Below are 26,951 nucleotides of genomic sequence, written 5' to 3'. Positions count from 1 at the left end.
CTCTGCTTATATCTGCTAACCTGATAATAAGATAAGTAAATAGAAGCCCATTCTGACCCCCTTTGCAGAAATCCTTACACTGAGACTTTGACATCAACCCATTGGTTACAAACTAGTTCCCATACAGCTAAATTACCTGTTTCTTTGGGTCTATCGACTGGTTGGGAACTAGCTGATATTGTGTCAGTTCTTTCTCATATATACGAGACGGGAGAGAAGAGCAGGACAGTGTAAACCCTAAGCAGAAAAATCAGGCACACTGTTTCAAACCTGGAGCTGGCAATTGTACTAAAAAAATACAAATTATGGTTGATAGGCTCGGGGCTTTCCAAGGACCATTCAGGGCTCCAGCCACAGTCAGCCCCTCCTAACGATGCCACTGTGAATAGCCGTTCCGTAGTTGGAAGATGCTACTGATTTAACTAGTACTGCGGCAGAAAACGATACATCTGCAGAAGCTTATAGAAATTAACTCCTTGGCTGCTAGAGAAGTCTGCAAACCTCTGGCATACACTGGGTTACGGGATTAGCCGTTTACTGTCAGAGCGCCGTCCGATGGATTTTGTGGTAATTGAGTAGCTGAGATTAACGCTGGATTTGCAGCCTGGTTTACACAATAAATCCTTTCACATCTATCATAAAGACACCACAGTAGCATATTTTAAATACATTTGAAATAAGCAAATGAGACGTAATTAAAAATAAAATAAAAAAATACGACCAATAGTGTCCTCATCCTCGATATGTAGCTTTAATTAAAATGTTTATAATGGTCATGAGGATTATTTTTTATCAAGAGAGGCATAATATTATAGAAGCCTCCCACATATATTATACATAGTTAATCTGATTTCAAATGGGTTAAGCAACTACCACGTTCACATAGACAATATGCTAATGATTTGATTGTGTGGATCATTTGTGTTTTTGTTTTTTAGGCTTAAAAATAATGATTTTGATTGTTGTGCTTTAAAAACACAGATTCTGCACCAAGTCTGAAAAATGAAGATAAAGGTACTGTGGGGCGGACTCAGCATCCTGCGGATAGCTTGGTGCCTTGTTCCACAGTTTGGGTACCTGCATCCAGATGAGTTCTTCCAATCACCAGAAGTCATGGCTGGTAAGGATTTGCTTGAAATATTGCACAGCCTAAATATTAACAGCTTGTTTCAAATCCCAGTTACAAATATACTCTGCATAAGTTATTTCTTTATTATAGCTGCACTGTATTCAATATGAAGTTGCACATTTTATTATATGCCTACAACTTCTAAATGCATGAATAGATTCAGAACTAATCTTCATGATATATGGCAAGGAGATATATCTGATAGAGCAGAGTTTGTCCATAAGTTTCAAATAAAGCTTCAAGGTCATGCTATAAAATGCTATAAAAAACAGCACATTTCCTTAATGCAAGGATGTTCATGTGAGTTTTTTGTGTGTGCTTAAAACAGCTTAATTTTGCACTATTAGATAGAAGTATGAGTTAAATTCCTACAATTAATTAAACACATAGTTAAAGTCAGCTCCAGAGCAGCAAAGCATCTTTGGGAGCTAGGTAAGCACAGCTGGTAAGCAATTGACAAGAGGTATATGTGGGAAGCCACCAATCACGAGTTAGTTACCAGTAGTGCAGTGCTGCTCCTGAATCTGTCTAGGTATGCTTTTCAACAATGGATACCAATAGAACAAAGTAAAGCCTCAATCACAATCTTTCTGAGATCAGCTCCCGATAACTAGATTTTCAGTTTTAAATGATATAGAAAGTAGTTTTTTTGTGTGTGTGATCACAATCTAAAATGTATTTGGCCGCTAAAAACATCACAGCCACAAAGGGTTTTTCTCGTGTTTTCGTAGTTGTTATCAAGACTGAAATTAGAAATCCAATCAAAACTGACATGTGCAATGGCTGATTTACACCTGTTAAAGGGCAATTACATTGATAAAATTGTGCAGAGGACTGCTGGTCCAGAGCGGAAATTCACAGTTTATGTATCTTAAAGGACCAGTCAACACAGTAGATTTGCATAATCAACAAATGCAAGATAACAAGACAATGCAATAGCACTTAGTCTGAACTTCAAATGAGTAGTAGATTTTTTTTCTGACAATTTTAAAAGTTATGTCTTTTTCCATTCCCCCTGTACCATGTGACAGCCATCAGCCATTCACAAATGCATACACGTACCATGTGACAGCCATCAGCCATTCAAAAATGCATACACACTTATTCTTGCACATGCTCTGTAGGAGCTGGTGACTCAAAAAGTGTAAATATAAATAGAATGTGCACATTTTGTTAATGGAAGTAAATTGGAAAGTTGTTTAAAATGGCATGCTCTATCTGAATCATGAAAGTTTAATTTTGATTGAGTGTCCCTTTACACTACATTGTAGTGTAGAATGTACAAGCTCTAACTCTTTGCATATCATTTTAGTACTACTGGACTGCAAGTGTATTTATTTATCCAATGCTTGGGTACTGCAGAGAGCTGCTTGTCCTGAGCACACATGGTTGCCAATTGGTTATTGGCTCACCGGCCATTTTCACAGGACCAGCTGTTTTCTGAGGCTCCTGAAGGATTTTTGCATTAAATATTTTATTTAAATTATTTATGTTCATGGCTTATATAAAGAAGGTTCTTGGTTCTAGTAAACCTTACCTGAAACCTATATTTTTTCTTTCATGATTCAGATAGAGAATACAATTTTAAACAAATTAAATTTACTTACATTATTGGATTTGCTACATTTTTGGCTTCCTTTGTAGAAGGAGCAGCTATGCACTACTGGGACGAAGTTTAACACATCGGGTAAACCAGTGACAAATGGTATACTGTATGTGTGCAGCCACCAATAAGTAGCTAGTTCCCAGTAGTGCATTATTGCTCCTGAGCCTACCTATGTATGCTTTTCAACAAAGGATACCAAGAGATTGGTGCAAATTAGATATCAGCATTAAGTTGTTTAAAAGGACATGATCTATTTGATTCCTGAAAGTTTAAAGGGACATTAAACACTAAATACAGAAACAGAAGTTATGAAGCATCGGTCTAAAGACTGTTGCTCCATAATCTGTCCGCCTGCTCTGAGGCGGCGGACAGAAATCAACCTGATCGAATACGATCGGGTTGATAGACACCCCCTGCTAGCGGCCAATTGGTTCACAAGAACTGCTAGTTTTATCGATGCACGGTGGACATGATACGCTACATCGTATGATGTCCGTCCGCACTTTATTAAATATATCCCTAAGTATGGTATTGAGGTTATTCCCAGCTTCTGGTAGTCATGGATGCCACCATGTTGAAAATGACCTTTTATTGCATTGCATGTGTTTGCAAGTTTGCAGTAACTCTTCTAGATAACAGCAGTGTAACCTAAGTTCCAACATGGAGACACCCATAATTAGATAGAGGTTAATTAAGTCTATTTTGTGTTTAATGTCTCTTTAATTTTGACTTTAGTGCCCCTTTAACCCCTTGATACAATATATAGCATATTTTTGTTATATAATTTGAAAAGAGTTAGGGCAATTTAATGAAAATGTAATGCCAATTAAATGCTCACTGAAACTTAAGAAAAGCCGGAAGTACCTGCTTTCAGCAGATGCAGAGTTTTTCTAGTTTTATTTAAATGTAGCATCTCCAGAATGGAGGAAACGCATTATAACATTAATTGCTTATTACCATTTAATATTGTTTTCAGTTTACTACATCACCAACATCTGATGAAGTCAAGCTCAAATTTTGTAAGTGTTTTGCGAGGCAATAAGACAGCTGGCAGCGAGAATGAATAAACTTTACTCTTCCCATTATTGCATTAGCCAGGAAACAAGTCTATTGGCACTTATGTCTGTTGAATAATGTATTATCCCTAAGACATTATGATGGTGAGTTGTGATGCCTTAGGTGTAATAAAATATTCAGTGATGACTTAAGTGCTGTGGTTTCTCTGTTTCTCTTGTTGTGGGTTAGCATTCTGCTATAATGCAGAATATCCTAAAATGAAGTAATATTCTAATAGTTGCCCGGATCACCTTGTATGATTTTTCTTGCACACACAAATTCACTAAATTATCAAATCTGGTTTTGCTACACTTAGTGCTTTTTATTTGTTTCATGCTTTGAAGTCACCATTTACCCCAGCTAAAAGTTATATTCTAATCTGCCTATTCCTGGGTTCCTTATTTGAATGGTAACTTACTATATAGTTGGTGTAGTAGCTGTCACAAAGTTAATCCCACATTTTGGCAGCTATTTCATTAAATATATTATAAGTTAAGCAGACAGCAATATTAGCCTCAAAAAGTGCTTTGCTTGTGTCTTTAGCCGCAACTTTTTTATTTTAATTAGCAGCGAGTGGTTCTGCGAATCTGAAGTTAAAGGGACAGTCTACTTGAAAATGATATAAGGTATATTAGTATGAAAATGCTGGTTGTGCAAAGCTGGGGAATGGGTAGTAAAGATGTTATCTATCTTTTTAAACAATAAGAAAAAACAAGTTGTCTGTCCCTTTAAAATATGGTGGATTCCATTACTATTTTGAAAGGTATTTTAAATTATTGCCACTATGGATTTTATTGATGCAACTTTGACTGCCCCTTTATTTTTGTTTCCTTTTAGTCACACACAATAGTGACACAAACTTACCAATCAATAGCAAACATGTTCCCACTTAGTAACTAACGTCATTTTTAACCATCATTCCTGTACAAAAGTGTGGGTTGCCCAATTTCTCAAAAGAAATTAATTAATAATAATGTGAAGAATAGGAACAGAGTGAAACATTTATGAGCATACACTTAAAGGGATAGTATACACTCATTTTCATATAACTGCATGTAATAGACACTACTATAAAGAATAAGATGCACAGATACTGATATAAAAATCCAGTATAAAACTGTTTAAAAACTTACTTAGAAGCTGTCAGTTTAGCTCTGTTGAAAAGGCAGTTGGAAAGCCCACTGCAAGAGGGAAATAAGACACTCCCCCCCTCCCCCTTCTTTTGCATATGAAAAGACCCTTTACACAAACAGGAGCAAGCTGGAGAAGGTAGCTGACGGTATTCAAATAAAACTTTGGGGCTTGGTTAGGAGTCTGAAAATCAGAGCAATGTTATTTAAAAATAAGCAAAACTATACATTTTTTTTTAAAAAAAAAACCTTTATGGGCTATATAAATAGATCATCTACAAAACATTTATGCAAAGAAAAAATGAGTGTATAATGTCCCTTTAAAGGAAAAAGTGATAGAATAGGAGCACCAAAGGCTGAAGTAATCTATTAGGGCTATAAAAGAGACCTGCAAGAGATATTGGTGCAGTAAGCCACTTACAAAATTAAAAATAATAAAAATAAAATTACAAAAATGGTGGCCTATCTAACATATAACTAATAATAGCAAATGCAACTATAGAAAGGGAAGTTTATTAAACAGTTTACTCAATTTGGCAAAGCATAAACAGATGTTATATGACTTGTATTATTAGTATGTATAATGACCTAAGTGTGTGCCGCCTAAAGGTGCAAATAATTGGTGCCAGATGTGGTAAGTGACAAATGTAATAAGAGATATTGACACATATAAAATGTACAATAATACAATCAAGTGGGTACCCAAGTGAATGATCGCCCCTCTTGGGGCAAAAAAATTATAAAAAATAATAAAAATGTGTACACGTGTACAAAAAAAAGTCTCTGTTAATCACATGGACAGTCTGTCCTTAAAACATATAAGTTAAATGATCCTGATTAGTGTCCATAGGAATATCCTGATATGAATGTCCTAATAAAGTGTCCTTGATGGTGTGGTAACAGCTTAGGCAGTAAATACATTATTTTTACAGGCTGGGCATATCCAAGTCCCATTACCACTGGCTGATAAACCATAGCCGTTCCGCACTACCTAGACTGTTACCACACCATCACTATCCATTAGCACAAACCCGGACTCTAATGGGGTCTTAAAATTGGGCCCTGGCACCCTGGTTTGGAGCCCTTAAACTGCCAATGGATCCCCCCATTTATCCCTGCCAAGCCCCACTACCAGATGCATCGAAAATTGTGCCCGGTGCAACTGGATCTTTTTTTTAGGCCACGCAGCAGGGGAATTTAAGTCAGATATTTACACACAGCCGGTATTACACAGGGGCAGGAGAGGCTTTGTTTAGGGTCAGCAAATCAGATCATGAAAAACAACCAAAGTGGGTGTGTCCAGAGGGAGTCTTGGAACTCAAATGCACCAGGGTCTGGCTGAGTGAGGGAGTAGTGTAGCCATATGTACTGCTCTGCAGTATGCCCCATCTTGCTTTGCACCAGGGTCAGGGAACAACCGGATGAGCATGCTGTTCAACAAACAAAGGAATGCAATCCCTCGCAGGCATGGCAGCTGTCTCTGAACATAGCTGCACTGACATGTGGTAGGAAATGTGCTAGGGCTCCTGTCCTGCCTACTGCTTGTCTTAGGTCTGTTGTGTGGGGCTTTATCCGCTGGGGATTAGCTCAGTTGAGTAGAATAGAGGTCCCAGGTAAAGAGTCAAGGTATGTGATAGCAGCATTTAATATGTCAGCGGTTTATGACTCTTACTGCTTCAGATGCTGTAACAATGAAAAGAAAACCATTTCAGTGCAGATGAGCAGTTAGAGGCAGCCTGCTCTTTACTGTATCAGTGCAGAGGCCTCTGTGGAAGCTAATATGTGGGGTCAAAGGCTCTTGAAGACAACCTATTTCAGCCCCCAAAGTATAAAGAGGGGCATAGTGCAGATGAATACTATGCACCAGGGATTTTTATATGCAGGTGCAATAACAGAGTTTCTACCTATAACTCCTCTAACAATACAGGGTAGACAGGCTTCAAAGCGGCACCTATTAACTAAAGAGAAAATACACCACAATTACACACACACTCCTCAAATATACAAACACACAAACACATACAAATACACACAATCACACATTCTTTTTGAGGTATTAAATGTTAATGAATATTTAGTATTCATTTTGTTTTAAATGAAACAAATATCTAATAGTGCAGCAAACAAATATTCTGAATAACTAATTTCTGAAATGAATTATTTGCTGCTGCACAAGTCATTAAAGTGATTATAAACTTAAACGATTATCTCAACAATATTTGTAATAAAAAGTAAATGATGGGCACTTTCATTCATCAAAATCATTGTAAACTCTAAATTATATAACTAATTACCCTTTTATTTTTTTGCTAAACATTTCGCCGTTCCTCCGCCCGCAACGAACAGTCTATTTCTGTGTAAAATGTCAAATCATGCTGTAGCCAATCGTATCGCTCTCCCATTGGCATTCAGCAAGTTATTAATAACGCCCCCGACTTTGATGAATGAAAGTGCCTATAATTTGAGTGATTGTTTAAGTTTACAATCACTTTAAACTAATGAATGCACTATCAGCTGCTTATTGGAGTACCTGGCAGATCTGATGCCCAGTTACTGACTGATTATGACATAGGCATATTTGAACTACTGTTAAATAGGCTGATTAACACCACATCTCAGTATATATTGTGTCCTGTCACCAAATCAGTGTCTGAGGAGTCCCCAAAAATCATTCACTCTAATTGGTCTACCAGTAAAGGAAAATTTTACACTAGTTTTTCTGTGGATCACTGGCTTGGTTGCTTTCATTGGTAATAGTTATAATCAAATAAAAAATATTTTATCATAGTGAAACCATATGCTAAAGTTAGCGTGCATGTAATATTATCCACATATTAAAACCACCTTTTAGGATTAGGCACATATAAACCTAATAACTGTACTTCAAATACTATTTACCATCAAATATTAAATTACTGCAAAGCACTATCTATAGCAACAAATAATTTATAATTTATAATGTATTGAGTATCCATTACTATCTCTAAAAGGAAATTTACTGCTTGGTTTTCAATTGAGTAGATTCTACTACATTACAGCATTGATCTTAAGTTGATATCTATATCCTCAATTTTAAGTATTGTATTTATAGATCCCCCATTTTAAGATGTGTAATTATGTTTGATCTAAAATGTCTTCATTGATTAATTTCCTTTTTTCCTCTTAGTTATGTCTTAACAAGGCCAGAAGGGTGTTGTTGTTTCAGACTCTTGTGCAATCTATTGTCTCCTTAGGTTGATTTAATTGATTGAGATGTGTCTTTAAATATTGAGCAGTTTGCTACTATTTACTACTATGATATTGTTATCACACAGTAATGGTTTAGAGAATTGTTAAACACAAACTTAAATTTCCCATAACACACTTACGGCTAGATTAGGATTTTTGCGGTATGAGTGAAAAAGCATCGTTATGGCTCTTTTTCACTACCGCTGGTATTACGAGTCTTGTAGGTCTAGCTGCACCGCACACTTTTTTTTCCGTAACGCAACGTAACTACAGCAGCCTTCCAAAAGTCCTTTTTCAATCGGACTTCCTTTGCGCCGGTATTACGAGTTTGCCTGGGAAGCCAAAAAGTGAGCGGTACAGCCTATAAATACAAGATCCGTACCGTAAACTGAAAGTCAGTAGTTATGGGTTTTATGCTATAACGCCGTAACATAAAACGCATAACTAAAGTGCTAAAAAGTACACTAACACCCATACACTACCTTTTAACCCCTAAACCGAGGCCCTCCCGCATTGCAAACACTAAAATAAAATTATTAACCCCTAATCTGCCACTCTGGACATCGCTGCCACTGTAATAAACATATTAACCCCTAAACCCGCCGCACTCCTGCATCGTAAACACTAGTTACATATTATTAACCCCTAATCTACCGCCCCTAACATCGCCGCCACCTACATTATGCTTATTAACCCCTAATCTGCTGCCCCCAACGTCGCCGCCACTATACTAAAGTTATAAACCCCTAAACCTAACCCTAAGTCTAACCCTAACACCCACTAACTTTAATATAATTAAAATAAATATAAATATAAAAATTACTATCATTAATTAAATAATTCCTTTTTAAAACTAAATACTTACCTGTAAAATAAACCCTAACCTAGCTACAATATAACTATAACTTAAAGTTACATTGTAGCTAGCTTAGGTTTTATTTTTATTTCACAGGCAAGTTTGTATTTATTTTAACTAGGTAGACTAGTTACTAAATAGTTATTAACTATTTACTAACTACCTAGTTAAAATACATACAAATTTACCTGTAAAATAAAACCTAACCTGAGTTACACTAACACCTAACCTTACACTACAATTAAATAAATTACATTAATTAAATACAATTAACTAAATTACAAAAAAACAAAACACTAAATTGCACAAAATAAAAAATAAATGATCAAATATTTAAACTAATTACACCTAATCTAATAGCCCTATCAAAATTAAAAAGCCCCTCCAAAATAAAAAAAACCCTAGCTTAAACTAAACTGCCAATAGCCCTTAAAAGGGCCTTTTTGCGGGATATTGCCCCAAAGAAATCAGCTGTTTTACCTGTAAAAAAATATACAAACAACCCGCCAACAGTAAAACCCACCACCCACACAACCAAACCCCCCAAATAAAATCCTATCTAAAAAACCTAAACTCCCCATTCTCCTGAAAAGGGCATTTGTATGGGCATTTAGCTCTTTTTCCGCCCAAACCCTAAGCTAAAAATAAAACCCACCCAATAAACCCTTAAAAAATCCTAACACTCACCCCTGAAGATCCACTTACTGTTTTTGAAGACCTTACATCCATCCTCAACAAAGCGGCAGAAGTCCTCATCGAAGCCGGCAGAAGTCTTCATCCAAGCGGGCCGAAGTCCTCATCGAAGCCGGCAGAAGTCTTCATCCAAGCGGACCGAAGTCCTCATCGAAGCAGGCAGAAGTCTTCATCCAAGCGGGCCGAAGTCCTCATTGAAGCGGGCCGAAGTCTTTATCCAAGCGGGCCGAAGTCCTCATCCAAGCCGGCAGAAGTCTTCATCCAAGTGGGCTGAAGTCCAACCCCCACTACCAGATGCATCGAAAATTGTGCCCGGTGCAACTGGATCTTTTTTTTAGGCCACGCAGCAGGGGAATTTAAGTCAGATATTTACACACAGCCGGTATTACACAGGGGCAGGAGAGGCTTTGTTTAGGGTCAGCAAATCAGATCATGAAAAACAACCAAAGTGGGTGTGTCCAGAGGGAGTCTTGGAACTCAAATGCACCAGGGTCTGGCTGAGTGAGGGAGTAGTGTAGCCATATGTACTGCTCTGCAGTATGCCCCATCTTGCTTTGCACCAGGGTCAGGGAACAACCGGATGAGCATGCTGTTCAACAAACAAAGGAATGCAATCCCTCGCAGGCATGGCAGCTGTCTCTGAACATAGCTGCACTGACATGTGGTAGGACATGTGCTAGGGCTCCTGTCCTGCCTACTGCTTGTCTTAGGTCTGTTGTGTGGGGCTTTATCCGCTGGGGATTAGCTCAGTTGAGTAGAATAGAGGTCCCAGGTAAAGAGTCAAGGTATGTGATAGCAGCATTTAATATGCCAGCGGTTTATGACTCTTACTGCTTCAGATGCTGTAACAATGAAAAGAAAACCATTTCAGTGCAGATGAGCAGTTAGAGGCAGCCTGTGCAGAGGCCTCTGTGGAAGCTAATATGTGGGGTCAAAGGCTCTTGAAGACAACCTATTTCAGCCCCCAAAGTATCTTCAAGACATACGGCGCGGAGCATCGTCTTCAATCAACGGCTCTTCCAGAATGAAGGTTCCTTTAAGGGACGTCATCCAAGATGGCGTCCCTTGAATTCCGATTGTCTGATAGAATTCTATCAGCCAATTGGAATTAAAGGGTAAAAATCCTATTGGCTGATGCAGTCAGCCAATAGGATTGAGCTTGCATTCTATTGGCTGTTCCAATCAGCCAATAGGTTTTTTTACCCTTTAATTCCGATTGGCTGATAGAATTCTATCAGCCAATCGGAATTCAAGGGACGCCATCTTGGATGATGTCCATTAAAGGAACCTTCATTCTGGAAGAGCCGTCGATTAAAGAGGATGCTCCGCGCGGATGTCTTGAAGATGGAGCCGCTCCGCGCCGGATGGATGAAGATAGAAGATGCCGTCTGGATGAAGACTTCTGTCGGCTAGGATGAAGACTTCGGCCCGCTTGGATGAAGACTTCTGCCGGCTTCGATGTGGACTTTTGCCGCTTCATTGAGGATGGATGCAGAATTATATAACATTATATTAGTGCTAGCTTTATAGAACCTAATATTGCCGGTGAACTTTTATTAAAAAAGTGTTTTCCAGACCCGCTCTCTGTGCTCTACTGAGCGGGTCTGTTTTTTACACTGAGTGCATCTGGCCAGCTGTCTAGTCACAGCCCGGCCCGATCGTGCCATTACACTCAGTGCAGCTCGCTTCCGCTGTCAGACAGAGCAGGAGCGAGCTGCACTGAGTGTAAAAGCGCGATTGGGCCGGGCTGTGACTAGACAGCTGGCCAGATGCGCTCAGTGTAAAAAACAGACCCGCTCAGTAGAGCACAGAGAGCGGGTCTGGTCCTTTTTAATAAAAGTTCACCTGCAATATTAGGTTCTATAAAGCTAGCACTAATATAATGTTATATAATTCTGCACTATGTGCAGAATTATATAACTTTATTTTCTATGTTTACTGGCCCTTTAAGATAAAGAGCTTGTCTCCTCTGCATTAGAAAAGTGCAGAAGGCAGCTGCACTATACAAAAATATATTTATTTAGTATATAAGACAAATGCAACGTTTCGGACCTATCCAGTCCTTAGTCTGCATGACTAAGGACTGGATAGGTCCGAAACGTTGCATTTGTTTTATGTACTAAATAAATTCATATATTTTTGTATAGTGCAGCTGCCTTCTGGACTTTTGTTTGTACTTTATGGGTCTGGAGTGTGGACCCTGCAGCTAGAACATCACCTAGAATACTGGTGCTGAATTATTTTGACTCCTTTGCATTAGAATCATACTGCAAACTATAGAGCTCAGCTGGCTTACTTTTCACTATTATTGTTTGCTATAGAGACATTACTGCAGAGTATAAAGCTTACTTGCATTTTATATAACTGATTCGTACTGTTGCTGATTTGTGGATGCAGTGCTAGGTCCCTCTAATCATTTTACCCCACATATTCTCTATATTCTCTCAAGGCAGTGCCATTTTTGTTTGTCCATTCTCTTATATGATATACTGAATTGCACAAAATAGAATATTACTGCATACTATGGAGCATGATTACTTGCAATATTTCTGCAGGCACAGAGATTTTTCACTCTGGAACTAAGAATATTACTGTATATTATGAAGCTTGCTTATTTTTTAATAGAACATTAGTGCTCACATTGTAATAAAATAATACTGTAGGTTATAAATATCTATACTATAATTGTGTTTGTAATGTCCGTCACCATCGGCAGTTGCGCACGCATCCTCAAAGGAATGTTGGATGCGCCCGCAGCCACCTCAGCGAGAGACAGCTTCAGGAGCTCCAACTCTCAGCTGTAACATAACAGCTGAGAGCTGGAGCTCCTGAAGCTTCAGGCATCTGCTACATATGGAGCCAGAGTGCGATCGGTACTCCGCCTCCATATGAGGCCAGATGCCTGATCGTTACGATCTTCTGCTAATGGAGGTGTGGGCAAACTGACCTGGCACCTGATCCATTAAGGGGGCATGGACTACCGGGCGTGAAGGGGGTGGGGCCGGATGTGACGGGCGGAGCCGGGGTGTGATGTGGTAGAGGGCCAGAGCCGGGCGTGAGCACACAACAGGGGTGAGAGAGAGTAAAAGAGGGGAGAAATAGAGAAGGGTGAGAGGGAGCAAAAAACAGGGGAAGAGAGAGCAAAAGAGAGGGGTGAGAAAGGGCAAAAGAGGAGGGGGCAGAGAGAGCAAAAAAGAGGGGGAGAGAGCAAAAGAGGGTGGAGAGAGAGCAAAAGAGAGGGGAAGATAGAGAGAGCAAAGAGAGGGGGAGAGAGAGCAAAAGAGAGGGGGGAGAGAGCTAAAGAGAGGGAGGGGAGAGAGAGAGCAAAAGAGATGGGGGAGAGAGAGAGAGCAAAAGAGATGGGGAGAGAGAGGGCAAAAGAGAGGGGGAGAGAAAGCAAAAGAGAGGGGGGAGAGAGAGCAAAAAAGAGGGGGGAGAGAGAGAGAGCAAAAGAGAGGGAGGAGAGAGAGAGCGCAAAAGAGAGGGGGAGAGAGAGCAAAAGAGAGGGAGGAGAGAGAGCAAAAAAGAGGGGAGAGAGAGAGCAAAAGAGAGGGGGGAAAAAGAGAGCGCAAAAGAGAGGGGGGAGAGAGAGCGCAAAAGAGGGAAGAGAGAGCGCAAAAAAGAGGGGGAGAGAGAGAAAAAGAGAGGGGGAGAGAGCGCAAAAGAGAGGGGAGAGAGAGAGAGCAAAAGAGAGGGGGGGAGAGAGAGCGCAAAAGAGAGGGTGGAGAGAGAGCGCAAAAGAGAGGGTGAGAGAGAGAGCGCAAAAGAGAGGGGGGAGAGAGAGAGCAAAAGAGAGGTGGGAGAGAGAGAGCAAAAGAGACGGTGAGAGAGAGAGCAAAAGAGAAGGTGAGAGAGAGAGCACAAAAGAGATGGAGGAGAGAGAGAGAGCAAAATAGAGGGAGAGAGAGAGTGCAAAATAGAGGGGGAGAGAGCGTGCAAAATAGAGGGGGAGAGAGAGTGCAAAATAGAGGGGGAGAGAGAGAGCAAAATAGAGGGGGAGAGAGAGCAAAAGAGAGGGGGAGAGAGAGCAAAAGAGAGGGGGAGAGAGAGCAAAAGAGAGGGGGGAGAGAGCAAAAGAGAGGGTCAGAGAGAGAGCGCAAAAGAGAGGGGGAGAGAGAGCAATAGAGAGGGGGAGAGAGACAGAGCAAAAGAGAGGGGGGGGATATCAAAAGAGAGGGGGTAGAGAGCAAAAGAGAGGGGGGAGAGAGAGCAATAGAGAGGGGAGAGAGAGCGCCAAAGAGATGGGGAGAGAGAGCAAAAGAGGGGGAGAGAGAGCAAAAGAGGGGGGAGAGAGAGCAAAAGAGAAGGGGAGAGAGAGAAAAGAGACGGGGGGAGAGCGCAAAAGAGAGGGTGGAGAGAGAGCGCAATACAGAGGGGGGAGAGAGAGAGTGCAAAAGAGAGGGGGAGAGAGAGAGCGAAAGAGAGGGGAGAGCAAGAGAGCAAAAGAGAGGGGAGAGAGAGAGCAAAATAGATGGGAGAGAGAGAGCAAAAGAGAGGGGAGAGAGAGAGCAAAAGAGAGGGGGGAGCTGCATCCAGGTGGATTCCAAAAATAGCAGCGTAAGCTGCATCCAGGTGGATTCCAAAAATGGCAGGGGGGTGAAAAAATCCACCTGGATGCAGCGTAAGCATAAGCTGCATCCAGGTGGATTCTTTCACCACTGTGCCATTTTCGGAATCCACCTGGATGCAGCGTATGCTGCATTCAGGTGGATTCCGAAAATGGCAGGGTGGTTCTGTCACCACACTAGACTGCCCTTCCGAAAATGGCAGGGTGGTTCGGTGGTTGTCACCACAATAGACTGCTCTCTGGGCAGGCTTTCCCACTAGTATATATAATAATTGTACTTTGTCTTACATGCTCGGTTAGGCCGACCGAGCCGTTTCAGCACTCCATGGACCTTTAAGAATATCAGCCTACCATTCTCCATATGAAGCCCATATGAGGTGAGATACCTGCAGGATATAGTTGGAGCGGGGTATGCTACAAAAGTAATTTCTGCAACAGATCGGATATAAAGGATATGATATTGCAGCGGCCTTGATCCGCTGTGAAGATTGGTGAGATTCTTAATTTTCATTTGACAAGATACTAACCATTGACTGAACAATTAAACTGATAGATTGCTTCTATTACTGTTGTATGACCTAATAAGCTTGAACCGATTAGTTTGCATTCACTAACACGCTAATAGACCCTGCTTACTGTGGCTTCATATGTATGAACTGACCTTGCTCATCTCTACATACGTGCAGGGAGAAAGTTGTTGCATTACTAACCTGAATTGCTTTTGTTTGCACATGAACTAGCGCTTTTTCAGCACTGTAAGCTCAAGGATTACAACTGATAATTTTTGGAGGCTGCAATACTAGTTACCTTAAGGACTCATGCAGATAGTTCTATCTAAGCTTTCTTATATGGATCCTATATGACCTTAGTGACTCTGAGTTCCTTTGGTTATATTCCTCTAGTATCCAATGGTCATTGGTGTAATTGTATGTTTCTAGTAGACATTGTTATTAATAACTTGCCAATTTCTTAGAATTGTATAATGTATAATTGTGTGTATATGTGTCTCTATTTTCTATTTACTTATTAAATTAATTTTATTTGCATATTTCATATGTATTAACGTATATCTCTGGGAAGGGAGCCTGTCACCTTGGGATTGGCTATTATCACACACATTACCATGAGGCTTATATCTTTTGATTTTCTCTAAGTGGAAGTGCCGGCTAGGACATACTTTTATCTTATCTGTTCTTGTTCTATCCTTCTTGTTTTTTCTTTTTTGAGTATATATATATATATATATATATATATATATATATACACACACATATGTGGTTTGTATTTTTATTCTCCCTGGGTGTATTGGACAATGAGAAACATGTACATTATGATTCTGTAGTCTTAAATACATTTTTTTATTGAAAAATTAAGGTGTTATAGTCATTTATAAGAAAATCGCAATAAATAGCAATCACAATTTTTTTTTGTTGTGCCCATATTGCCCAGCCCTAATCCAGGCCGAATACTTTCCTGGCCTCTCCAATTTTGCCACAGTCTGGAAATCTTGTTATCTTCAAGTCTCCAGCTTTTGGAAATTACTTTCAGAAATTTTCCACTCTCTTTCCTCTCTGAGAGGTCCCTTTGTAATAGATCTTTTTGCTTTCAGATCCAACTTCCAAATGAGACCCTATTTCAGTTGACATCTGGACCCAGAGGCCTCTGCAATAGACGCGTTTCTCCAAATCTGTCCAATTCAAGGAACCTATTCTTTTTTCTATGATTCCGAGAACCCTCGTTCATCTTCACAGATCCCAGATCTCCCTTCTCCTGATAACTCCTCTTTGGCCAATCCAATCCTTGTACCCCTCTCTGCTGGAGCTTTCCTTCCTTCACCCTCTTCTCATCCCTCAACTTCCCATCCTTTATTAGACCCTCTAGATCGTCCTCATCCATTCTTTCTAGACGGGTCCCTTAACCTCATAGCCTGGACAATTTCAGGGTCCCCTGGACCCTCGAAGGACTTTTGGAAAGGTCTAAATCCCTTCTTCAGGAATCATGGGCTCCTGGCACCAAAAAAGCATACGTTTCAGCCTGGTCCAAATGGTCTGTCTGGTGCTCACGAAGGATTGTGGATCCAATTTCTGCCCCTCTTACCGAAATAATTAATTATTTATCTTCTCTTTTTGATGATGGTTTCGCTTATCTTTCCATTAATCTTGCCTGTTCAGCTATTTCCGCTAGTCACAATTTCATTAATGATCTTCCTATTTGTTGTCACCCCCATATTTGCCACCTTCTCAAAGCCATTAGAATCAAGAATCCTCCTTCTTCAAAATACTCTTTTTTTCTGGGAAGTAGATCTTGTAATTTCCTTCCTGCTAAATTGGCCTTCTAATCCTAATATTTCCCTCAAACAACTCTCAGCTAAATTGGCTACCCTTCCTTGTCTCCTTTCCTTCCGCAGGGTTTCAGATGTTAGTGCTATTGACATTAATTCTAAAATATTGTCTCCTTTGTGCTTAACTTTTATCATTTCCTGTAGTACCAAGTAAATAATGCATGCTATAGCCTGAGATTTTCTGTGTATATGGCAGTTATGGCGAACCTTGGCACTCCAGATGTTTCAGAACTAGATTTCCCATGATGCTTAGGCACTCTGCAGTCTAATCGAGCATCATGGGAAATGAAGTTCTGAAACGTCTGAAGTGCCAAGGTCCACCACCCCTGGTATAGGGCAATGCTACTATGAGCCTGTCACACATATACGTGTGTATACCTTTAAGTCTCCTTTGACTCCCTATTTAAGGCCCCTCCTCTTCTACCTCTTTGCTAGGTAATTTGACTCAGTGGACTACGGTCTCCCTTCAGTGCATTGAAACTAGCCTGGTATTGCTGGTTCTTCTGACCGTTGCTATATCATTTGTAATTTAAATTTCTGTATCCTGACTACAGGCTCTCTCATACTGATCTTCATCACTGCCTATAGCTGCAGGATCATCAGGCTACTTACCTTCGGTCTCTCCATTCGGATCCAGCACTTCTCCTCTGCACGCTGTTCACAAGCAGCACCGCTGACATCACACAGCTGAGACACTCTCTTCTGCTGTACTATCCGGTTACCTTTTCCTGCAGCTGAAGTACGGTATTGTCTCCTAAAATGTCACCTTACATTGTGTGTACTGCATTGCAACTCATAAATTATGCATGCCATAAGACTGCCTGTCATTTGCTTTAATATTATACAACCTTGATCTGTGCTTTATGTGTTGCGCACACACTGTGTGCTAACTAACAAGCTGCTATCTGTTTACTTACCTAATACTACGAGTGTACACTTGACTCTGCCTACACATGCAAACTCTGGACTATGTCTTAATACTACCTCCTTTTGCAATATACCAGTGACAAACTGAACGCATACCATTAAGCCTGTTTACCAATCTTGGTCTAATCCTGTCATTGGGAAACCTACCACAGCTATACATAAATAAAGACTGTTCTAATAATCTATATACTCCCTCCAGTGAATGACTATATTGTCATCCCTCAGTCAATGAGCATAGCAGGACTCCTGATACAATCTAAGAGTCTGTGGTCTGGTGTGAGACTGGGTGGTCCTAACAGGAGTTGATTGAGATTTTGGGGAATAATTATATGAAATCTCAAAAACAGCTTCCACAAACCTTACAGAGTCTCACTTTAGAGTAGTGCCTCTGATTGGCTACAGCAGGGAGAAAAGGAAAACAATATAGCCCTCAATATATACATACACACACACACACACATATATATATATATATATATATATATATATATATATATACACACATATATGATAACTAGCACGCAAGTGTGTATATTTCTTTCTATGGTTAGAAAAACTAAATAAATAAAAGTGACAAATCTATATCGAACAACACTGCAGGCAGATGATTGTTACAGCTTTTTATGGAGTGGCTCAATCCCTTTTAAGATTTTATTCTTTACAAGTCATTATTCTCATACATTGGGGCCTATTTATCAATCTGTCAACTGTGCTGCATTCGCCGGCACCAATACGCTCGCCTGACATCGCCTAACATCGCTGCCGCGGACCTGAATACGCTCTCCATAGTTAACAAAAAAGCTGTCAAAAAGCCGTGCACCAAGTACGGGGCGATGAGCAGCGAACTGTTGTTAACTAACAGTCATTGATCTCGCTGCTCTTCGTCTTTTTCCAAGCTTTATTTGTATACTGTCACTAAACACCCACACTATACTAAACTGTTTAACCCCTATCCTGCCGCTCCCTGACCCGCCGCAACTAAATAAAGTTATTAACCCCTTAACCGCCTCTCCCGGAGCCCGCCACTCTAATAAAGTTATTAACCCCTATTCCTACGCTCCCGGAGCCCACCGCCACCTACATTATGTTATTAACCCCTAATCTGCTGCCCCCTACACCACCACCACCTAAATTATGTTATTAACCCCTATCCCGCCGCTCCTGGAGCCCACCGCAACTAAATAAAGTTATTAACCCCTAAACCGCCAGCCCCCCACATCGCCATAAACTAAATTAACCTATTAACCCCTAAACCTAACAACCCGCTAACTTTATATTAAATATTAACTCATCCCTATCTTATACTAAATTTAAACTTACCTGTAATATTAAATTAAACTATTAACCTACCCTATTATACTAAAATTACATTAAACTATATTAAAATATTTATTAATCTACCCTAACTATTATACTAAAATTACATTAAGCTATATTAAAATATTCATTAACCTACCCTAACTATTATATTAAAATTACATTAAACTATATTAAATTAATAATTAATCTAACCTAACTTTTATACTAAAATTACATTAAACTACAAATTAAATTAACTATATTATATATTTAAACACCTAACCCTATTTTAATATAGTTTAATGTAATTTTATTATAAAAGTTAGGGTAGGTTAATGAATATTTTAATATAGTTTAAAATAATTTTAGTATAATAGTTAGGGTAGATTAATATTTTAATATAGTTTAATGTAATTTTAGTATAATAGGGTAGGTTAATAAATAGTGTAATATAGTTTAATTTAATTTTAAAGGTAAGTTTAAATTTATTATAAGATAGGGATGAGTTAATATTTAATATAAAGTTAGCGGGTTGTTAGGTTTAGGGGTTAATAGGTTAATTTAGTTTATGGCGATGTGGGGGTTGGCGGTTTAAGGGTTAATAACTTTATTTATTTGCGGTAGGCTCCGGGAGCGGTGGGATAGGGGTTAATAACTTTATATAGGTGGCGGCGGTGTCGGTGCGGCAGATTAGGGGTTAATAAGTATAATGTAGGTGGCGGCGGTGTCGGGCGGCAGATTAGGGGTGTTTAGACTCGGGGTATATGTTAGGGAGTTAGGTGTAAACATAACTTTTATTCTCCCATAGGAATCAATGGGATATCGGGCAGCAGCGAACATGAGCTTTCGCTGCTTTCAGACTCCCATTGATTCCTATGGCATCCAGCGTATTTGCGGTTGATGGCTTGATAAATAGGCCTCATTGTGAAGACAGAGTGCTAATTTTCTAGAATGAGCTAATCCAGTATCAATGGTTCCTATTGTTCACGTCAACACAGGAGCACCATATTACAGCTCATTGTCCTCTGCAAAAAGTCCAGTTCTTTAGAGTTTGTTTAGAGGCCTCTTCCCATATTTCAATGAATTCCCAATTAACTAACCAGGATTTATACTATAATTCCCTATACAGCACATTTTAGATGTTGGATATAGTTGTTTTATTATTACCATTTTTTTCTCATTTGCACTAATGATAGAGGATGTAGTGTCAATGCACAGCAGATGGCTGTCAGTTACAAATATGACATTACTATATTTTTCTTTGTTGCGTCTAAAAGTGGAGATTTTAATGTGTATTACAGCTTTTGGTAATTTGAAAAATGGATGTTCCTATGATGAATTATAAATATTTTTGTTCTGTTTATGGGGATCTGTCGCTGTTTTCCAATAGATCTATCTTCTTTGTCAGGTAGTCAGCTAATGTTTTACAAACCAGCTATGTACAGACTTGCAATTCGTGTTTCAAAATCCAAATAAACAGCTTCAAAGTGATTGTAAAGTTTAAGGAATTAGTGGCCAGTATCTAAAAATACTCTTAAAAAACAGGGGCTCTTTAATTCATTAAATTTACAAACACGCTTTTTTATTAAATACTTACCATTTAGTTACGGTAAACAGACCGCAGATTCTCCACCGGCATTTCCTTCTGTATTTTGCATATTGATGACGAATCCGGCTTCCTCCAATCGTTGCATGCCCCACGAGCTGGATGCCAATGGGGGCATGCAATGATTAGAGGAAGCTGGATTTGTCATCGATCTGCAAAATACATAAGGAGAGCTATTTGGGGGGATCAGGGAGGTGGGAGGGTTGAGGAGGATCATTATTTAAAAAAAAAAAAAAAAAACTGAACTGCATACTGGCAGACTTTGTCAGTACCTAAGATGGTGTTGACCAGTGGGGGGTGAGGGAGGGAACAGAGCTGTTTGGAGGGATCAGGGGTTGGGAGGTGTCAGGTGGGAGGGTAACCTCTACTCTAAAGCTAAAATTAACCTTACAAGCTACCTGATTAACGCCTTCACTGCTGGGAATAATAGAATTGTTGTGCGCAGCTGCAATTAGCTGCATTCTAATTACCAAAAAGCAATGGCAAAGCCATGTATGTCTGCTAATTCTGAACAAAGGGGATCCCAGAGAAGCTATTACAGCAATTTGTGTCATCATTGTTATGATGTCACAAGCAGTATGTAAATAATTTCAGCGAGAAACCCAAACTTTATTAAAAAGTTACGGAAAGTTTGATCACATTTGGCAGTGAAATGGTGGAATGAAATATACAAAAATGGGCAGAGATCACTGTTTTTTAAACCTGTCCTCAGGTCTCCCCAACAATCCAGGTTTTCTGGATAACCTTGGATGAGAGCAGGTAAAATAACCAGGTTTACTAATTAGTTGATTGTTTTACCTGTGCTCTTGTTCAGATATCCTCAAAATGTGGCCTGAGGTCTAGTTTGAAAACCAGTGGCCTAGATTGTGATGGATACCGGCTACCCCGACTGGGTAGCTCCACTAAAGGGTCCTTCCTATACCAGGAACATGCCGCTATGTAGCAGAAAAAGGGACTATAGCGGAGCTCACCCAAATAATTAAACAGACTAGAATTCGGGTGAAACAAAAAGAACAACTTTATTGTGTAAACATACTGCTTGTATACACAAAACACATCTTGATAAGGAGTCTTATCAGACCCTCAGATCTCCTGCCATTCCCGCCCCTCTAGACAGGCTGGCGCCCCCGATAGTGTCCATTGTCTTATAGAGTCCCAGTGGTACAGTGGTGGCTAGTCTGGGGTTAACCTGAGGGAGCGGCAGCACTTCCAGGGTGTTGTTGGAAAGCCCTCGGTCCCCAGATGCCACAGTCCAAAAAGCAACGTGATCCTTGGCTGGGGTCCGGAGCTACGGGTGATCAAACATACACAGGGAAGGCCAAGGGGAAGTAGGAGTTTTAGGGGGGTCCGAAACCCCCGGTTCCCAAGGGAGGTCACTTCCGGCAATCACCCCACCTCTTGCCCTCCCCAGGGGGTACCAATCCCCAAAAGAGCGGTCAGAGATCAGCTCTTCTGTGAGGATGTACAAAACATAAAAATAAACAAAACCAAGCATCTGGGAGATCGTGAATGCTCTCAAAAGCTCTCAAATCCGGTGAGAGAATGGAGGGGGCTAGGTAGTAGGGGGTGGAGGTTTACCCTTGACAACCTGGTATTCATGACAGCTCCCCCCTTCCAGGCCTGGGGATGTCAGGGAGAGCTATTCTAATTCAGTTTGCCAGGAAAGTCCGTTGGCATTTCCATTGCTTTTTCCTGGCCTGTATTGGATGGTAAAGTTAAAGGGCTGCAAGGCTAAACTCCACCGCAACAGGCGTCCATCGTCCCCAGCAACTCGGTTTAGCCAAACCAGGGGGTCGTGGTCCGTGAGGATGGTGAAGGGCCATCCGTACAGGTAGGGCTGACATTTTTTCAGGGCCCACACCAGGGCCAGGCACTCTTTCTCCACCACCACATAGCCTACTTCTCTGGGCAACAGCTTCCTGCTGATATAGGCTACGGGGTGGTCCTGCCTTTCGTCGTCCACCTGGCTCAGTACTGCTCCCAACCCGAACATGGAGGCATCTGTGTTTACACAAACACGTTTGGCTGGATTAGGAGCGGCCAGGACAGGGACAGAAATCAAAGCTGCCTTAAGGCTTTGGAAGGCGCACTCACACTCCGGAGACCACAGGACCTGTCAGGGCAACAGTCTTCGGGTTAGGTTGGTCAGGGGTCTGGCCAGAGCACTGTAGTTGGGGGCAAACCTGCGGTAGTTTCCTGCAGTACCTAAAAAAGCTAAGACTTGTGTCTTGGTCTTTGGGGTTGGCCAGTTCGCAAATGCCTCAAGCTTCGCCGTCTCCGGCCACTGCTTCCCGCAGCCCACTCAGTGTCCAAGGTACTGGACCTCTGAGTGCTCTATCGTACATTTCTCGGGCTTCAGGGTCAAACCGGCGGCCCTGATGCAGTCTAGAACGACGCCTAGGTGGACCAGATGGTCTTCCCAGGTGTCGCTGTAGATCGCGATATCATCCAGGTAGGCACAGGCATAATCCTGGAGGCCATCCAGGAGGTGATCTACCATCCTCTGGAAGGTCGACGGAGCATTCTTCATCCCAAATGGCATGACCCTAAACTGGTATAGGCCGAAGGGGGTGATGAATGCCGAATTTGGGATGGACTCTGGGTCCAAGGGAATCTGCCAGTATCCCTTGCAAAGGTCTAGGGTGGTCAGGAAGTTGCCATGGGCCATCCGGTCTAGCAGGTCATCGACCCGGGGCATGGGGTAGGCAACGGTCGTGGTTCGGTCATTGAGCCTACGGTAGTCTATGCAGAATCTGGTGGTCCTGTCCCGCTTGGGTACCAGTACCACCGGGGAGGCCCAGGGACTGTTGTACGGTTCAATGACACCTAGGTCCAGCATTTCCCTGAGCTCGCTTTGCATACTTTCTCTAACTGCCCCAGGAACCGAGTACGCCGGCTGTTGCAGAGGCACCTGCCCTGGGGTCTCCACTTGGTGTACTGCCGCTGTGGTGTACCCAGGGGTAGTGGAGAACATGTCTCGTCGGTTCCCTAGCACCTGTCAGATTTGCTCCTCCTAGTCTCTCGTCTAGCTGTGTGTCCTCTACATCTTGCCCTGAGAGCTCTGGCATGGGAAGACTCTTGGTGTCCTTCATAGCCAGAGCACAGATGGAAACTATGTGCCTGGCCCTTTCCTGGTATGCCTTCAGCATGTTCACATGAAAGGTCCAGTGGACCCGGTCATCTGAGCATTTGGCTACCAGATAGGTTGTGTCATTCAGCTGCTCTACCACTCAGTAGGGTCCATGCCAAGAGGCCTGTAGCTTGTCTGTTTTGACAGGCTTCAAGGCCAGAACCTTCTGCCCTACTGCCAGGGTCCGGTTACGGGCATTCCTTTCTTCCTACCTTGAGCGACCTGAAGGTTCTCTCACACCCTCTCGGTGAGGTCCTTCAGTCGGTCCCTGAATTCTAGAACATACCCCTTAATGGAGTGTCCTTGCTCCCCCGCTAACCCTTCCCAGTGGGCTCTCAATAGGTCTAGGGGTCCCCTCACTCTCCGGCCATACACCAATTCAATGGGGGAGAACCCAGTGGATTCCTGGGGCACCTTTTGGTAGGCGAACAGGAGGTGTGGCAGTTACCTCTCCCAGTCATTATGAGAGGCCGAGAACGTCCTAAGCAATTGTTTCAGGGTCCCATTAGTCTGCAGTTGGTATGGAGCGCTGTACAGGGGTTTTATCCTGCAAAGTCTCCATAGCTGCTCGGTGAGCTCGGCAGTGAACTGGGTTCCTTGGTCGGAGATCACTTCCCAGGGAAAACCTACCCTGGCAAATATCCGGAGCAGCGCATCTGCCTCTGTCTCCGCCTGGATATTAGAGATTAGGAGAGATTGCCTCCATGTACCGGGTGGCATAATCTACCACTGTCAGTATATACTTTTTCCCGGAGGGGCTGGGATGGGACAATGGAATAATAATATCTACAGCTACCCTGCTGAAGGGTTCATCAATGATGGGGAGGGGGTGTAAGGAGGCTTTGGAGTGGTCCCTGGTCTTTCCTACTCTCTGGCACATGTCACAGGTCCTGCAATACTGCCTAATATCTCCTGTAACCCTGGCCAAAAGAAGGTCTGGGTCAGTCGATGATGGGTCCTAGAGATCCCTAGGTGTCCTGCTAGGAAAACATCATACCCTATACGCAGCAGGTCATACGGATACTTCTGCAGTACCACCAGCTGATGCTTGGGCAATGGCCCTTTCTTCCTCTCAGCAATCCTGTACAGGAGCCCTCCTACTCAAAACGGTGCCACCCTGGGCCCTTGGGGTCGGTCCTTACCCAGTCACGGTAAGGAGCTAGGGTTGGGTCGCTCAGTGTCTTCTGGGCAAAGTCAATGGGGAACGCCCATGAGATCTGGTCGGTGGGTAGGGGCAGAGTGGCTTACCTGGGTCCCCATATTGTGTGCCGTGGCCTGTCATCTGGCTTGCAGGCGGGTGGTGGAAAAGTATACGTGGCATTATTCCACACAAAGGCTGAAGCAAGGTGGCCGAGGTGATCCCTACTTCCACAGCTTGGGAACCGGCACCCCAATCCAGATGCACCTGTGCAGTAGGGATCCGAAGTACTGTACCCCCAGCCACACGAACTGTAAGAGATTTTCCTTTTTGGTCCGAGTTGGGGACCAGGTGTGGCTGGACAAGGCTAACTGTGGCTCCACTGTCTCGAAATCATTGATTCAGATGACCTGGCGGGGGTGCAGGACCCCGACCTCCTCTTCTGCCCAGCCGGCATAGTCTGCAGGGCCCTCTGCGTCCAAACAGTGGCGGCTCAGTAACCTCCAGCAGGAGCCCTTGTCCACTGACCCGGAGGGGGACCCCGGTGGCTTTCATGACGGACAGTCCCGTCTGATGTGGCCCACCTGTCCGCACCCATGAACTGGGCCCAGGGGGGCAGATAGGTGCCGGTCAGGTCTGGGGGTACCGGGTAGGTGCCGGAGGGCAGGCAGAGGTTGGAGCAGAGCGGGTCATTGGTCGGGGCTCAGGGATGGTCTGATGCCGGGCATCCAAGTACTGATCAGCCAAGATGGCCGTTTGGTCGGCTGTTTTGGGCCCCTTATCTTTGACCCAGTCCCGTACCTCTGCCGGGGAGTGGTTGTAGAGGTGCTCCAACAAAATGAGCTGGGTAGCTTCATCCAGGGTATTTACGTGGCGGCCTGTGAACCAAGAGTCCAAGGACCGAGTCAACCGGTGGGTCCACTCCGTGAACGGCTGCCCCTCTTGCCTCTTTAGTTTCCGGAACTACAGCTGGTGAGCCTCCGGCATGAGACCATTGCGGGCAAGGATACGCTCCTTCACCCGATCATAGTTCTTTCAGTCTCCTTGGGGCACAGTGTTGAAAGCCTCCAGGACCCGTCCACACAGCTTTTCTAGCAGGTGGGTGTCTCGGTTGGAATTGGCAACACCCTGCTACTCGCACTGGGTCTCAAACACTGTCTCCTCTTCATTGTCTTTGAAGACTCAAAAAGCCTCATGGGGTAGCTTCTTTGGCTGGGGAGGTGGATCCAGGGGATCCGCCACGGCTCCCCCCATAGACTTTTGGCTCTCCAACATCCGGAACCGGGTGGCATCTGCGATTATCCGAGTGATAACCTCCTCTGGTGGGGCAGCCCCATAGAGGTCCAGCCGCCACTGGATCTCTCTCTGGAGTTCGGACATTGTGGTCTCCCTGGTTGATGCCTCGCTGGGCCGTTCGCTGTCCTGGCTGCAACCGACCTCACTAGCTGGCTCGCTAGCCTGATTGCCTTCCATGAGTTCAGCTATGATTGCCGCCTTGAACTTGTTGCCGGCAACTTTCTCCCGGGCTTTTAGTATACTCTTCCTCAGCCCAGCGTACTGATGCTCCATCCAAAGAGGGCTTCAGTTGGTAGTTTGGATGTTCCAGGTCGATGGAAGCATCACACTGATGCAACCAATTGTGACGGATACCGGCTACCCCTACAGGGTAGCTCTGCCGAAGGGTCCTTCCTATACCTGGAACATGCTGCTATGTAGCAGAGAAAGTAATTATAGCGGAGCCCACCCAAATAACTAGACAGACTAGAATTCAGGGAAACAAAAAGAACAACTTTATTGTGGAAACACACTGCTTATATACACAAAAACATCTTGATAAGGAGTCTTATCAGACCTTCAGCTCTCCTGCCATTACCGCCCCTCTAGACAGGCTGGCTCCCCCCATAGTGTCTCATGCTGTGGAAGTAGTGTCCATAAGTTAAGAAGCAGCAGTCATAAGACCACTGCTCCTTAACTCATCTGCCACCTCTGAGGTGGCGGACAGCAATTATCTCAATCAGATAAGATAGGGATAATTGATTCTCGCTACTAGCAGCCGCAAAAATGCAGGGGGCGGCATTGCACAAGCATTTCACTAGAAATGCATGTGCAATGTTAAATGCAGACAGCGTATGCGGTCAGCATTTAGCGATGACGGGCGGACATGATCTGCTACAGCGGATCATGTCTATCCTTATTTGTTAAATCAGCCCTCATTTTGTAGGGATCATCTCCCCTTTAATATACT

The 26,951-nt window shown here is 42.6% G+C and overlaps 1 protein-coding gene across 2 annotated transcripts in view; it reads left to right on the top strand.

The window, feature by feature from the left end:
- The first annotated feature begins 986 nt into the window (after positions 1 to 986).
- Positions 987 to 26,951, top strand: part of PIGZ (phosphatidylinositol glycan anchor biosynthesis class Z) — a 57,875-nt gene continuing 31,910 nt past the window's right edge. The window contains exon 1 of one of the 2 annotated variants that reach the window (XM_053709038.1): positions 987 to 1,120. In XM_053709038.1, coding sequence (XP_053565013.1) covers positions 1,003 to 1,120 — 118 coding nt within the window. In that variant the 5' untranslated portion in view covers positions 987 to 1,002. Of the gene's footprint in view, positions 1,121 to 17,243; positions 17,351 to 26,951 lie in introns of those variants that run through there. The other variant, XR_008401781.1, reaches the window with a different exon arrangement.

Source organism: Bombina bombina, chromosome 4 (assembly GCF_027579735.1).
Source record: "Bombina bombina isolate aBomBom1 chromosome 4, aBomBom1.pri, whole genome shotgun sequence".
NCBI lineage: Eukaryota > Metazoa > Chordata > Amphibia > Anura > Bombinatoridae > Bombina > Bombina bombina.
Note: the sequence above shows the minus strand (reverse complement) of the source record. Positions and strands in the feature narration are given on the sequence as shown.